Source organism: Schistocerca gregaria, chromosome 6, assembly GCF_023897955.1.
Source record: "Schistocerca gregaria isolate iqSchGreg1 chromosome 6, iqSchGreg1.2, whole genome shotgun sequence".
NCBI classification, from domain to species: Eukaryota; Metazoa; Arthropoda; class Insecta; order Orthoptera; family Acrididae; genus Schistocerca; species Schistocerca gregaria.
This window is the reverse complement of record NC_064925.1, coordinates 347,970,171-347,986,842: the sequence shown is the minus strand read 5'-3', so window position 1 is coordinate 347,986,842 and position 16,672 is coordinate 347,970,171. Positions and strand designations below refer to the sequence as shown.

Sequence of the window (16,672 nt, the reverse complement as noted above, 5' to 3'; positions counted from 1 at the left end):
TGCCTAACACATACAGATGAAGCTTTGGCTATTGAGAATTTTTTTTAAGAATTCGGAAGAGCAGGGATGGGCAAACAATACTCATGTTTAAACATGCTCAAGATTTCCAGATACACTGAAGTACTTGATACAGTATAAAGACTGCTCAAACAGTAACAACACTTGGCTTTAGCAACAACAGTGCAAGGTATACACGAGTAACTTTGAACTAGTTATTACAACAATCTATTGCTCCGCTTAAAATTTGACAATTTTGTGGAAATAGTAGGTTTGGAATAAAAAGTTCTATACCCTGTATGGATACCATGTACAAACATTATTGCTCCTTTTTAAGTAAAGATAACATTCAACAGTTGAAATATTGTCTTCAAAAACCAGTACTTGAGTCAGAGCACAGATCAATATTTTATTCGATTATGATAGACTGTAATGATTTAATAAATGGGTTCCAAATGAGAAATTTGGTTACTGTTCACATATTAGAATACTAGGTAAAAATGTCACAAGCTTTCAATCAGGTTTAGAACATGATGTTACATTCAGATGAAACAAGATGGGAAATTAACCCACAATGAAACGTCTAACAAACAAAATAAATAATGTTAAACTGACTAACTGGTGGTGTGAGAATAAATTGCAGTGGCAAGACCCATCTTGAAGATAGTACCAACAGACGTCAATACATGAAAGAATGAGCATTGGACTCAATCATGATTGTGTTCTTTAATTTACGTATTACATGCTGTTGTTGCATATGACTTCCACCGGAGAAGGAATTGCAGTCCTTGTTTCACACAGTTGCTCAAGCACAGGAGGGGGAACAGTAATATCAAAATGGAAGAGAGCAAGATGAATGTGGGAAGGGGAGTTGTGAGCGAGCAGGAAATTATGTCTTGTTGCCAAGCATGAGAATCTATAGCGCACACTTTGGGTTTTAGGGACGTCTACCATGTTTAAACCCCCATTTGTCTGCATCCATTTGTAGTCATAATTTAAAAAAATGGACAAGTACTCAACAACAGCATTCATTTCTGCTGGAGATGGTAAAACTCTAGATAGTCACCAGTGGTGTACTTATGTGTTTTGTGTTGCAATGTTGTGGATGCTCACTGTGACACACGACGGGAAAAATGGGAGGAGGGGGGGGGGGGGGGGGGGGGGGGAGCCAGCTGCTGGTCCCTTGTGCAGCGAATGGAAGAGCAGCGGGCAGATGATACATTTGGAAGCAAGACACACTATAACATTCTCATGACAAATTTGATATGCAGGATATTCATAACAGAGAGGCATGATCATTAATAGAGAGAGAATCTCTTCAGTTGTGCTAATATTTGTTTAAAAAAAGATTGGTATGAAATCATAGTATTTAGTAACACATAACATGCAGTCAGGCCAGTCAGTGCAGGAGTTCCAATCATTGCATGTTGGCAGGAACTGGGCAGCAACACAGTAGGAATGTCAACCAACTGCCACTTAAGAGCTGTGCGCATGCAAGTTGGAGTACTTCTCTGTTAGTGGGGTTTTTCTGGCAGCACCTGCAAAATTTACTGACACACCAAATAACACTCAACAGTCACAGCTCCTGCCTAATGATGACAAAACAGATACTTCAAAAAACACGAGGTTTCTGTGACTTCATAAAATGTGATAATCTTGCACTGAGTACCATTCACAGGTAGAACGTTTCACCTTTGACTCTTAAATTAACTTCAGTGACCACTGAAATTAAACGGACAGTTAAAAGGTGAAAGGTTCATCAAGTAAATAAAATGTAAGATCCAGGACCATTTCAACAGATACAGCATCAGAAAATGTTTCACTCAGCTCTGGTTACAAGTCAATCACCTATTGTAAGGAATATTTTATCAGAACACAACCTTCAGTGGCTAATTAAAACTCTGCCAGATCACATGCGAAGCTACATTCTAATTTGACTAAATCAGTTATTCATGGAGCCCATTGTCAATGAGATGAAAGTCTAAGGCCACAAACCCCACATATATTTATTTACAGACAGCATTAAAATTTTGATACTGATGTGGAATGCAATATAACATGGAAATTCATATACCACCCTGAAAATAAAATGAATAACAACAACATGAAAATACATATTTCATAAGGAAAATGAACAACAACAACAACAACAACAACAACAACAAAAATTCATATTGTTAATTCTAATAATGATATAACATGTACCTTAATAGGAAGAGCTCGAACCCGCTTGCGGTATGTAGTAATGCCACACACATAGCAACAATAGTCATGTGTGTTGTAATCACGACGATCAGCAGGAGGTCCACTTTGTTCCAGACGCCTCCATTGTGCTAACAAGGAATGGTAGCAGAAGGTGCAGACAAGTGCTGAGCCATCTTCTCGTAACTGTTCTGCATTAGGTGGTGACACATGACGGAGGAGGAATGGAAAGAACGGCGCATTACGACCCTGTGGCCGCCCATAGAGAACACGAGCTAGAGTGAGGTCAGAGTGCAGTCCACACAGAAAGCAATAGATGGAGCTTCCCGATGTAATAGAGCGATCTGTTATATGTGTTGGTCCCAATGGAACTGGGGAACTACTTGTACTAGGTGTGTCACCATTCCAGCATCCACCGCCCAATGATGTGGGTATATCATACCTGTTGGCAGCATTATTACAGTAAATTTCAAATTTAAAAAAAAAAAAACTAGAAAATATGAAGTCTTAAAATATACATACAGGCAAAGTGTGGTGTATTAATAAAATGTAGGAATACTTTGTGAGTCAAAATTTAAGATTTGTGTGAGAATGACTTGACTGTCAGGTAAGAGTTTTGATTATAAAATAACTCAAAAGCATAAATCTACCACTAATCTGATGGATTCTGTTCTCCATAGAAATCTTCCTCTTTCTTCTTCTCTTCACTCTTGCTTACCGATATGTTCTTCACTCTTTTCCCAATTAGATTTGAAGAATAAACTTTTAGAGACATGAAGTTCAACATCCAATCTAATCGTCACAATGGCTGCAGTCTGTGTTGATCAACACATTCTTCATACCAAGTGATTTAAATATGGTCCACTAAAGCTACATAATTATCATGAAATCCTATGTACACTAATCTTGTAAATCATACAGAAAATTACAAAAATCTTTAATTACATACGAACAAGCAAAAAATTTCCCAGATTTCCCACTTAAAAAGATATTTTCCCCAAATGATACTACATTTTTTTTACACGGTAAGTGCCAATATACTTTCCCTAGAGCTGTAAAACTTATCAGTCTTTGAATGATGAAGGTTTTACACACTGGCATAAAACCTTCCGGCACTCTAGGAAACTCAACCGGGTAAAAAACAACGCATTTTGGAAAGATCTTTGATGCTTGGCAATATTTACACTGCATGCTTTCGTGTTACAAAAGTATAAACATGAATTCCACCAACCACAGCACAGCAGCTTCCAAAGCACTGAAATTCAGATTGAGATACACTTTTGAAAATCAATCATATCTCACATCATGTGATCTTGCTGCTAATGACAGCAGATATTCAGAGCATTTGACACATGATGTAGTCAGCCAACAGCAACATCACTGTTAAGAAGCACAAACACATAAAGAGAAAAAATTAATGGTTTAAATTACTAAACATATAGTATATCCACAAGGAAAGCTAAGCTTTCACATATAATACTGGTAATCAAAATTTTTTTGCTGTTTTTTTTCTGAGGGTGTGGATTGGCAGAATCCTAAAGCACCATCTTAAACTGCAGCAGCTCAATATTTATGACAAGCACAATTATAAATTTCACTGTTGTGCACCGAACATTTTGTGGGTTACCCCTGGATGAATACATGTTCCGTCGAACGCTTCCACTTTTCCATAGGAGAGCCAATTACATGTGAAATTACTCAATAACTAGCTTCACACGTTTTATTGAAGGATAATTTTACTTTTTGCCATCATTACTGCATAATTTGTAATCTTTGAAAGAACAAAAATAAATATAACAAACAAATCTTGAACTTGGTCATTTTAAGCATGTGTTACCTTTTTAACATATATCAAACACAAATGTGCCAGTAAAATTTTAAATAATGGCATAAATGGCTGGTCTTCCAAGCCTGAAATTTTTATATGTGACTGGTCCTCAGTGTTGAGTTCTGAGTGGATAGTCTAACGCTACAAGATTTAAGAAATTCATCGTAAATTTGTACAGTAACATAATTCATCTTGTGTCAAAGAAAGCTAGCTTACTTTGCTAGTAACACTTCTGAAACCATCTGCAGTTAGAAATGTAAACAATTTTGACATCATACTCATAGAATTGAGGCCCACAAGAAAGACACATCTAAATCAGTTTGTTGTTACAAACTATTGTATAGTCTTTGACACAGTTCATTATCGATAGACACTTGTGTGTGCACTGTGTTTTGTTGCTGTAAATGGTGTATTTTCTTTGCAAGTAAAGTTGCTGTTATTCTCTTGTTTATGTTTTATTGTTGCAGCACTATTCTGCAGTAATGGACTAAAGTGCAATTCTCTGTTAGAGTACCAGTTCTCACCAACCAAAACTGGATGAAAAAATTCCCAATTTTTTCTGGATTTCCTGGTTGTCCTGGAGTGTATACACCCTGTACTTACAAATAATTACTTACGAATAACACATTAACTTTAACATTAAGCAGACTGTGGTAAAACATACTTTTTACACTACAACAGCATAGCAGTATTTAACAGTGATGAACAATTAGCAATAAGCCAAACAACAATAAGAGACTATATCTATTAACTAAAATTAAATTTAGCAAATTATAGTTAGTTAAAAAACCAATTCCTATGTATCATACATTTTCAACAGTTATCAGATGTTTTGCAGTATTTTCTCAATCTTAGAACCCACTGCATGACACACCACATTTAATTAATCTTTGATTTATTTACACGCACAGTGCCTTGGAATTGGAACACACATACTGGCAAGTCAAAACATTACAACAGCTGGAGAGGGATTCCGCCTTATGCAAGACAAAGGTGTCTTGCATAAGGTGGAATACCTCTCCAATTTTCTTTGCAAGCACAGAAATAAGAAGAACTGCAACATTCATTAGATGATTATTGTGACACCACTTAATAGGTTGTTGGATTACCTTCAGATCATAATACAGCAACAATGGCATAGATCTGCCAAGTCCATGGTAGATATCTGCATATAAGTGACCACATGTATAGACAGGTCAATATAATTCCCACAAATTAACAAACAAGTAGTCTGTGAGCACAGAGCTGGCACACAATACCATCCAGATGTGTTCCATCAATTTTGGTCCAGGCATATTTGGTGAGCAAGATATCAACAAGAGCTTACTATCACTACTTGAACACGATGCTGTCCTTGTGTCAGGAAAGCTGTCATCGTCATTTGGAACGATATCAAGCATGAAAGAATGCAGGTGACCACAACAAGGTTCAAGTACTCCACAGCTGTCATGCTGCCATCAGTTATTGCCGCACATTTCATGTAAATCCAGATGAAAGTCCCTCACAGCACAAACTTTCCCAACCAGCCTATGTTCATGGTGAGAACCATTTTTCAAGCAGCTGTTTGCATGGATGAAACAATATCTGGACACAACCATCAACCTAGCTCAAGAAGAAATGAGAGTCATCTGAGTAAGTGACACGTTTCTATTGATTGGCAGACGAATTTCAATGATCTCACATACATTGATACTATAATTGATGATGTCAAAGAGGAAACATCTAGCAGTCGTCTGCCACAAAGCAGCATGTTCAGCAACTTGCCCTGAACCAAGTGCTCTAAAACACTTGTACCTACACTAGCATAGTACTCTGCCATCAGATCTGCTATACATATTGCTGCTTTTCCTGCTTTACAGAGTAAGAAAGCCTCCAACTTACACATTCTGTGAAGAGTCATGGATGTCCAACACCTTGTCACTTACTTGTGCTTTCATCATAATTAAATCTAGGGGTCATGTGTGACTAAGTGTGTAGTCTACAATATCTCTTTAGGGAGCAAACAAACTTCTAACTTCTGCTTAATAAAAGCAGTACCAGTAGTATAAAAGCAGAATACCTCACATGCAGTGAAAACTCAGAAATAAAATGTTAATTATTTATTGCGTTTCCTAAACGATCATTATTGTGTTTCCTTAATGACAATGTCACATCACTACAAATTGTCAACACAACAGTATCCTGCATAATCGGATCATCACCCTGCCTGTCAATTGTAGACCCCTACACAAGGTCTGTCCAGTGTGAGGATAAATGTCCAACCTCTCATTATAAAGCAAGTTAAATACAGGAAAAAATAAACACACCAAAACAACTTTTGCATCACCTTAATTCCAAGAGTTCCAGAACCTGTACAGAAAATTAGAATAGAGATCAACATAAACATCATTTCCATCTTCCTTATTGCTCATGAAAACCACACGTTGCAGGTTGTACCACAATACAGTGATACCTTCAGAGGTAGTGGTCCAGATTGCTGTACACACCAGTACCTCTAATACCCAGCAGCATGTCCTCTTGCAATGATGCATGCCTGTGCTCGTTGTGGCATATGGTCCCCAAGTTCATCAAGGCACTGTTGGTCCAGATTGTCACGCTCCTCAATGGCAATTCGGCGTAGATCCCTCAGAGCGGTTGGTGGGACACACAGTCCATAAACAGCCCTTTTCAATCTATCCCAGGCACGTTTGATAGGGTTCATGTCTGGAGAACATGCTAGCTACTAGTCGAGCAATGTCATTATCCCGAAGGAACTCATTCAAAAGATGTGTATAATGGGGGGGTGAATTATTGTCCATGAAGACGAATGCCTCGCCAATATGCTGCCGATATGGTTGTACTATTGGTCAGAGGATGGCATTCACGTATCGTACTGCTATTATGGCACCTTCCATGACCACCTGCGGCGTATGTCGGCCCCACATAATGCCACCCTAAAACATCAGGGAACCTCCACCTTGCTGCACTCGCTGGACAATGTGTCTATGGCATTCAGCCCGACCAGGTTGCCTCCAAACACATCTCTGACAATTGTCTGGTTGAAGACGTGTGACACTCATCGGTGAAGAGAACGTGATACCAATTCTGAGCGGTCGATTCGGCATATCGATTCGGCATATTGTTTGGCCCATCTGTACCACGCTGCATGGTGTCGTGGTTGCAAAGATGGACCTCGCCATGGACGTTAGGAGTGAAGGTGCGCATCATGCAGCCTTTAGTGCACAGTTTGAGTCTCAAATGATGTCCTGTCTGCACGAAAAGCATTATTCAACATTGTGGCATTGCTGTCAGGGTTCCTCCGAGCCATAATATGTAGGTACCAGTCAGCCACTGCAGTAGTAGGCCTTGGGCGGCCTGAGCAAGTTATGTCATTGACAGTTCCTTTCTCTCTGTATCTCCTACATGTCCAAACAATACAGCTTTGGTTCACTCTGAGATGCCTGGACATTTCTCTTGTTGAGGGCCCTTCCTGGCACAAAGTAACAATTTGGATGCAATCAAACCTTGGCACTGACCATCTAGGCATGGCTGAACTACAGACAGCATGAGCCGTGTATCTCCTTCCTGGTGGAATGACTGGAACTGATCGATTTTCAGACCCCCTCCGTCTAATAGGCACTGCTCATGCATGGTTGTTTTCATCTTTGGGCAGGCTTAGTGACATCTCTGAACAGTCAAAGGGACTGTGTCTGTGATACAATATCCACAGTCAACATCTATCTTCAGGTGTTCTGGGAACCAGGGTGATGCAAAACTTTTTTTGATGTGTGTATGAGAGTTAAACGGACAATTGTGTAATGAGAGTCATTTCACAGTACAACTTCATTTCACACAGAGAACTACTGTGTTACTACTCTCAGTACAAATGTAAATTTAGAAGAAGACTGTCTCTTCATTCCTGTAAGAAAGAGTGGCTGGCACACTAAGATCCCAGTTATATATCATCAAGATAAAGCAAATTTATCAAGGAGTAATGCTAATTTAATTAAGAGGAGATAAAAATTGTTGTTCATCAAACTTTTCGAATAGGTTTATTAGTATTGCATTGCAGTACTCTCCAAGAGATGTACATAGGCAAGGACATGTTCATTCCTGATAGTCTTCTTTTCACCAACAAATGGAGGAAAAAACTGAATTTTGTTAGTAAGTGCACATCTAAAACATTTGTGATGCAAATCAAAATGTGTCATTCTTGGATGAGAATAATGAGACACTGATATTTCAAACAATGACACACTGGTATTTCAGATAATGGAACATTTAGGATGGAATGACAACAATACGAAACACGAAATCCAGGACAGAATAATGACAATATTATGAAAAGGACAGATTGCTACACAGCATATGGCAGAGATACTGAGTTGCAAATAGGCACAACATAAAGACTGTCAAACAAACGAGCTTTTGGCCTAAACCCTTTCATCGGATTTAGACAACAGACACACACACTCTCATGCAAATACAACTCACACACACATGACCACCTTCTCTAGCTGCCTAGGCTACACTTGCAGCCAGAGACTGTGGCCATGTGTGTTTGACTGTGGTCTTGTGGTCTTGTGTGTGTGTGTGTGTGTGTGTGTGTGTGTGTGTGTGTGTGTGTGTGTGTGTAAGCCTGTCCGAAAACTTACTTGTTTGACAGTCTTTTTGTTGCACTTATCTGGAACTCAGCATCTCTGTTATATGGTGACTTGCTATCTATGACTTTCCTTATACTGTCAATATGAAACAGGTTTGATTGCTAAATGCCACATAGAGGAGACATTGAGCAACAGACAAACTTCAAAGTAGACTAATCCTTCAGATGCAGAAAACAAACACACAAACAAACACACACACACACGCAAAATGGCCACTATTGTCTCCGAAAGATTGGTTTGGGTACTGGAGAAATGTAGCAACATGCGGGGCCATACTGGCCCTACAATTTATCTTAAAAGATGGAATGAAGAAAGGCAAACCTATGTTTACAGCATTTGCAGATTTAAATAAAGCTTTTGATCATTCTGAGTGGAATGTGTTCTCTAAAGTTCTGAAGATAGCAGTGATGAAACCCAGAGAACAAGTTTTAACAGTCAAAGGACATGAAAAGTAGACAGTAGTCGAGAAGAGAGTGAGACAGGGTTATGGCCTCTCCCTGATGTACACTTGAATAAGCAATAAATGAAACCACAGAGAAAAGGGCAATATTTTACCATATGACATAAATTTAAGTATTAAGAAGTATTTTCTAGAAATATTAGTCAGGAGCATCACTAAACAGTAGCAAACAAGAGGAGAATAAAAGATTTTAAAATGTTGAGGTACACGTGACATTGAAGATTAAGTGGGCAGATCACATAACCAATGAAGATATACTGAATCGAACTGAGGAGAAAAGAAATTTATGGCACAATGGGGAGGGGGTTTCATTTGCTGCGACACATCCTGTGGCATCAAGGAATTGGGAATTGGTAATGGAGGGAACAGTGGGGATTGTAGAGGGAGATAAAAGCTTCACTATTGTAAGTAGGTTCAGGTGGATGAAGGCTGCAGTAGTTATGCACAGATGAAGAGATTTGCGGAGGACATATTAGGGTGGAGAGCTACACGAAACCAGTCTTTTGACAGAAGGCCTCCACAATGACAACTACCATTAGATTTTATATTTACTATTGGATTAAATCATTTTTCTTACATGCTGTTCACTTCCGCAATGCTATTTTATTTCCATCTCCCCCACAGCCTTCCGACAAACTTAAAATCTCCATTGCATTTTGTCATAATATGCAACTCTAAATACATTTTCTATATAAACATGTTTATTATACTGCTGCTAACCATACAGCGGAAATGCTGAGTCGCAGACAGGCACAACAAAAAAACTGTCGGAAAGTGAGCTTTCAGCCAACAAGACCTCCTTCAAAATTAGTCACCACACACACACACACACACACACACACACACACACACACAAATGCAACTCATTCACACATTAATTCCATCCTGGGTTTTCCACTGTTTGTTTATTATATCTCTTCTACTGACCTCCTGCGTTCCAGGGGTACTCGTTCAGCCTCCAGGGTTTCCCACTGCTGTGTCAGATGATTGACACAGCGAGTGCAAGCGAGGATCCGACCATGAGAATCAGTGCACGCATTTTCTGAAGTGCGAGTCACATTTCGGAGACAAGGAAAATGCATGGCATGCGAGTTCATGCCTTCTGGGCTTGTACTTAACCACTCCATTTGCGAACGTGCATACAGACCACCACAAATGTAGCATCGATAGTTCTGCTGCCCCAGATTGTTGTTATTCACATTGGTTAGAGGTGGAGCACCATTTTGTTGGCGTTCTGGGGGAGGTATTGATTGGGGCTGTCCTGGTGATGCAGGTGGGGGCAAACTACGCACAGAAGAGAGAGTTGCTGGTTCACTGGTAACTGAAGTTTTTCGTCGGACACTTGGTACTTTAGCACCACCTCCTAAATCATACGGTTTGAAACGGATGTCACCGCCACCAGCACTTGCCGGAGAACGAGATGGTGGGCACTGCTGCTCTGTGTGATGGTTACTGCCACCAAAAACCTGAAAAATGGCCATTAATACTTTTATTACTCAACAGTCAGCACTACCTATTACAAAACATAACCAATTATTATCATATTTTGATAAGTTATCTGTTATGTTTACTCCAATGCAGTAGTAATGATTAGTGAAAAAGAAGTTACATCTACAAACAATCTAAACTAGTATTGTACATATTTTCAACACATTTTACAGCAAAAAGTTTTTATAATATTTGTCCTGTAACTAATAATAGTAATATTTCATGTGAATGATAGCACAACAAATATTGCCAAGATGGAAGTGTTTACTGTCATAACGTGAAATTGGTAATTTTTACAAAATATTGCAACATTTGGCATTCTGGAGAGGTCTTTAGTGTAGTACAGTAATCAAACTGTGTATTTTTACAGTATGTAACTATAAACACGAAAACCACCAAACATAGCACTTTAGTCTTGCAGAAATATGAGTTAGCACGGCATCTCATTGTTTTACTTCATTCAGTCAGTTGCACTACACTTCAGACAAGACTTTCACCGTAGACACCATTCCACAAAATAGTACAAATAATATAGAACAAATATTCTGATACCATTCTCAGTGTTTTGTTCTAAGCTAGATACATGATTTCATTCGTCTTTATCACTCCAAATAACTCTTTGTCCGGGCGCAAAATAAAAGATGTACAGTATCAAGCAAATAATGATAAGCTACCAAAGAACCTTAAAAAGCATGCCTGCCTTTCTTGCTAGTTTGTTCAGTAAAGAGATATGAACAGCAACAAATCTTTTTTAAATGGCACCATGTATCTGCTTTCTACCTACTCAGAAATGTATCAAAGTGTACAATTCACATAAACATAATGTTATTAAAAATCTAACATGATACTGACTTTGATTCTTCTGTACCATCACACAATGCCGGAACCACCACACATTGCCAGAACATGGGGCAACACAACTTGTCCACTTGCTCAAGTCGACAATATACAAAACAATAGTGATTTCTTATTTACAATACAGGTCCATGTAGCACAGTCAATAGTACCTTTAAAAGCTTGGTGTGTACAGTAAAGTCAGTCTTTGATAAAAACTGCACCATTGTTACTACTTTTTTTTGCAGTGGAAAGTAAGTGTAATACCACTCAGGCAGAGGAAATCTACAGACATCAATATCCTGACTAGAACCTATTTATGAACAGGTCTTGAAGAGAGGAAATGGATTACCAAAAACAAAATTTAGTGTGCTATTTAAAAAAGATCCACTGCTATTCATACCGCAGTAACAAAGGTAGTTATATGGAAGTAAATCATGATTAATGTCCCCTGGTGACTAAACATTTATTTGATACATTTTATCTTACTTCTGGAATAAAAGTGATGGGAGCTGTCAAGATAAATGGGATGCCCTAGCTTAAAGCGTTGACAACATATCTTCTCTAAATATAAATTTGACGTTATGAGACTGCTTTCTTTTGTAAAACTTTCAACACTGTGTGGATGCAGCTTTATTTGTTCTTTAATTGGGCATTTTCAATCGCTTTTTCTTTTTTGGATAATGAAATAAAATGATATATGTGATGCCAATAAATACAATCAATAGACATATATTCATTTCCAACATAAGACTGAAAAACAATGAAATACAACAAAAATAAGAACATAACTGAAAAATAAGCTATTAGAAAATAATAGCAAAAATGAAAAAAAATACCCTATTGGGAAACAAATTACACCAAAAGTGGCTAAAAAATAAAGAGTTTTTCCCCTGTTCCTACTTATGAGTAGGCCTAAATAAAATAATGTATTTAGTTCAGCTATTAACAAAAGGGGTTGCGACCACCATTGCATTAAGTTTGAATATGAATAATGTTAGACAATGCACATGAGAGAAAAGTGGAATGCTACGGTGTTCCAAGTCTTCATTGTTTCTTCTACACACAACTTTCCCAACCATCATTATTTTAATGCATCAGAATCTGGTTCCACTGCTTATGTAGTGTTGATTCCTTCACACACCGTGTGCCATAAGTAAATCCCTTCATGATGTAGATCCTATAAGGATATGGAATAAGTTAAGTTACAACCACAAAGCTTCTGAGTTAAAGTGAAACTGGCAATGTAGGGATCAAAACTGGGTGCTCTGAGGTGTGATATGACAGAGTAGACAGCAGGGTGAGAGATCAATTTACCTATCAAGGATGTTGTCTCCCACTACATCTTTTGTAACTAAAAAAAATAAAATAATAATAATAATAATAATAATAAAGCTTGGCACAGTAGGGTGTCATGAACGTGCCCATGGCTGTGCTGATTGTATGCTTGCTTGGGTGTATGAATGGTGTGTTTCTCTCTTTTGCTGATGAAGGCTGTGGCCGAAAGCTTTGTTTGTTTTGTTTTAGGGTACAAAAACAACTAGGGTCATACGTGCCCATGTCAAAACTGTGAAACACAAAGACAAACAGAGGAGTAAAGAATGGCTATATGTCAATCTCAATCAATGGAAGACAGACAGCTAAAAACAGGGATGTGGAGAAAGGTCTATAAAATACACCATAGAGAAATGGAGGTCCAGAACTAAAAATTGAATGGCCTTCGCCATACTGCTGCAAAGGATAAAAAGTAAAACGCGGTTGACAGCCGACATGTTGTTCACTAAAATGGCAGATAACTCAGACAGCAAACCCAAACGGGGACGTAAATGGTTTAAAAAAAGGGGGGGGGGGGGCATTCCATCAGGAAATGGAAGACAGTTAAAAGTTGGGTACAATGTGCACACAGTGGTGGGGCAGCATCACTTAACAAATGGCACTGAAAGCTTTGTGTAAGTGTCTTTTGATAGTGCACGTCTGCAACTTAACGTGTCTGGTTTACAGTAAATCTCATTCTATCTTTTCCTACACTGTTGAAAAGGATAGACTGCTACTCCCAATGTAGGACACATTTTGTTGCAGACAAGCAAAATGAAAAGACTGCCACAATACCTTCTTCTGAGAGAGAGAGAGAGAGAGAAAAGCGAGCACACATGAGCGCCCACACACACACACACACACACACACACACACACACACACACACACAACTTACATGACCATTGTCTCTGGCTGCAGTTTAGATCCCACTGCAACTCAACTTCTCCTCTATATGGTGAGTAGCAATCTATCTTTTGCATAACATTGTCGTAAATAACAAATTGACCATCAAAGTGACAAACACAACTCTCAATACATCAGTTACAATATCAATCAGTTGAAAAAAATCTTCTGCCATACTGTGTCAACATCCCCTCAAAATAGCAAATGCAGTATCAACCATTCTGATAACACATCACAAAGAAATAACAGGTAGTATTGTTCTGTCATATGAGATGGTGGATTGCATCATACGAGATTAGCTTTAAGAATCCTACCACAATCTAACATTTACAGTTGCAAAACTTACTGCTTTGAAAATTGTAACCATCTGGCACTTGGAAGGAGACTAGCGCCCCTATTGGTGAGATAACCTACCGTAATATTAATGTTTGTTTCTGGTTATTTTTCTGTTTAATTATATACACAGTTGTTACACTTCTGCATGATAAGCATTATTAAATTATCAAGAGAAATGAATGATTGTGGACTAAATGAAAAACAACAGCTGAATCTCACAGATTCAGTGACATAAGCTATGACTTATTCAGATTAAATGCTTTTGAATGTATGTGCAATTGCAGCTTTCTCTGCTGAAAGCAAGAGAATATAAATACATATTTCATAAGTGGCAAGCATAATTATTTTTGCCTCAAAAGCAAAGATTCTTGCCAATTGAGGCTTGTTCTAGCAACAATCATGGAATTGGTTTTTCTGTGTTGTGAAACAGTTCCCCCCCCCCCCCCCCCCCCCCAAAGTCTGTATGGTTTTCCCTTCAGCTACAGTTGTGGTGGATTATTTGGTAAGCATTGCATTCCATACACATTTCCTACGTTCCGCATTTGCTGATTTCACTGCAAGTGTACTACAGAAAATTTCATGCTGTTGAGTAGACATACAACAACTTTCTGCAAAATATGAAACCTTCTGCAGTTTGCTATCAAGATTTTTTGTTTTTAAAAGAAAACTATGTTTTTCAGGGAGGTTACAAGGGAACCTAAATAAAAAAATAAAATAGAATAAAAATAAACCTGTCCTGTAAGGTACTGTTTCATACCTCCCACAGCCCTTAGAAAACTAATGAAAGACAAATTTAGAGTCATTTTTTATTTAGTACCAATTTTTATGACACCACATACATCCTCAATCATAAAAATTATGTTACTAATCAACATAAATCCTACTATCCACACACATCTGACATTGTATTCATAAGCACAGCTTTCCAACTGCTTGGAGTACTGCTGTCACAGTGTATAACAAAAATGAGCAGGTGAGTCCTGACTGTATACATTAATATGTGCTCCTACTTCAAATGTTGATTCATATGTCCAGGTGATAAATCATACACAATGGCATACGGATTTTTCAACATTCTCCATGCAACTACTGCTGCTATGAATATACCGCTATAGGTTTGAACAGGACTCAAAAAACAAAACACACAAAGAAAGACTGCTGCAGCACTATAAGCTGGATAAATCACTGACAGATTGGTTGGTTGGTTGATTTGTGGGAAGAAATCACGCAGTGAGGTCACTGGTCACACTGGATTAGGAAAGGATGGGGAAGGAAGTCTGTCAGTGCTTTTCAAAGGAACACTCCCAGCATTCATCTGAAGTGATTTAGGAAAATTACAGAAAACCTAAATCAAGACGGCCTTACATGGGTTCGAACCATCATCCTCGTAAATGTAAGTCAAGTCATTGACAGAGATTACAAACATTATGTCGAAGTACATGTACCCAAAGTCCATTATTCTGTGTATCTGCTGATATCTTAGTACATATCATGCTGATCAATGAAAAAAATTTACAAAAATATTGCTATGGGCTATTTTTATTATTGAAAATTCTTTTACATGGCCCAAGAACATCACTTGTTGCTCTGACATGTAAACTGTTTACTTTATGAGCAGGCTGACTATGCTGCCTTGGCTGAAATGATTCATTTGTGTACTTGTTCCTTTCAAAAGTGAAAAAGTCTTCTAATTAAGAAGAAGTTTGTTTTGGAAGTTCTTTGTGGAACTGTTTGCATGTTTGGCAAACAAATAATTATTACAATATATTAATCGGATACCTGCTAATGCACATGACAAATCCACCACAAGACACAAAGAAATCACTTCTTGCTTAGATAAGGGCTGTTTCATTCCTTTTCTACAAAAAGCAGTTTCTTATATGCCCTTCCAACTAGCTCAAAATTCTTGACGACGTCTCACCTGCATTTAAAATTTTTTGTTTCCCATCTCAAGTACACTTGCTCTCACCTACCTGTTCCTTTTGAAGAGGTTAGGAATTCACAGTGTAAACCGTACAAATTATTACTATAAGGTACATTGTTTCTTGTAAAAACTGCAAACACCAAGGTGGATACATGTGACTGAAATGACCATGAAACAGATTTGTTACATGAAATACACGAATGATTACAATTACAGAACCATTCATGATCTCAGAGTTTGAGAATACAGAGTGAAAGAGAAGTGTTACAATCAAAGGCTCTAAACATTATGCCATCAAATCTCAAGCAGGGCCTGGGTATGTTCCTGGAAATTATTTATATGCAACTTGTTAGTGAGTACAAAAAGCTCCAATAAGAGTTTCTGCAGGTTCATGTAAAAAAGTAGTTGGCCATCTACACTCCAAATATGTTCAATGTCATGTACACAAGCAGAGCAGGGAAGTAGGAACATCTGTTTCTTGTTGGATGAGGTACATAGTTCCTTGCCGCATATGGCTGGGTGTTGTTCTACGAAAATAGGGCAAATAAAACTCCCTGGAAGAAGATTTCTACCTCAGCAGCATCAACCTTTCTGATTACAAAATTGATGCTCAAACTGTTATCTACATACAAGAGTTTGTAACACATCTTGTAATCCAATGGCACCCTAAACCACCATACATGTCCTCTTTTCCTTTGTGTGTCAGCAATGCAAGCTAGCAAATTGTGGTCACTATGATAG

At 38.1% G+C, this 16,672-nt stretch overlaps 1 protein-coding gene across 2 annotated transcripts in view; it reads right to left on the bottom strand.

Annotated features, from left to right (window-relative positions):
* Nucleotides 1–16,672, bottom strand: part of LOC126279117 (protein piccolo) — a 593,503-nt gene that overhangs the window by 517,656 nt on the left and 59,175 nt on the right. For both annotated transcript variants that reach the window (XM_049979596.1, XM_049979597.1), the window contains exons 6-7: nucleotides 10,058–10,596; nucleotides 2,203–2,641 (exon numbers count right to left, since the gene is read on the bottom strand). In XM_049979596.1, the coding sequence (XP_049835553.1) occupies nucleotides 2,203–2,641; nucleotides 10,058–10,596 (978 nt within the window). The remainder of the gene's footprint in view (nucleotides 1–2,202; nucleotides 2,642–10,057; nucleotides 10,597–16,672) is intronic.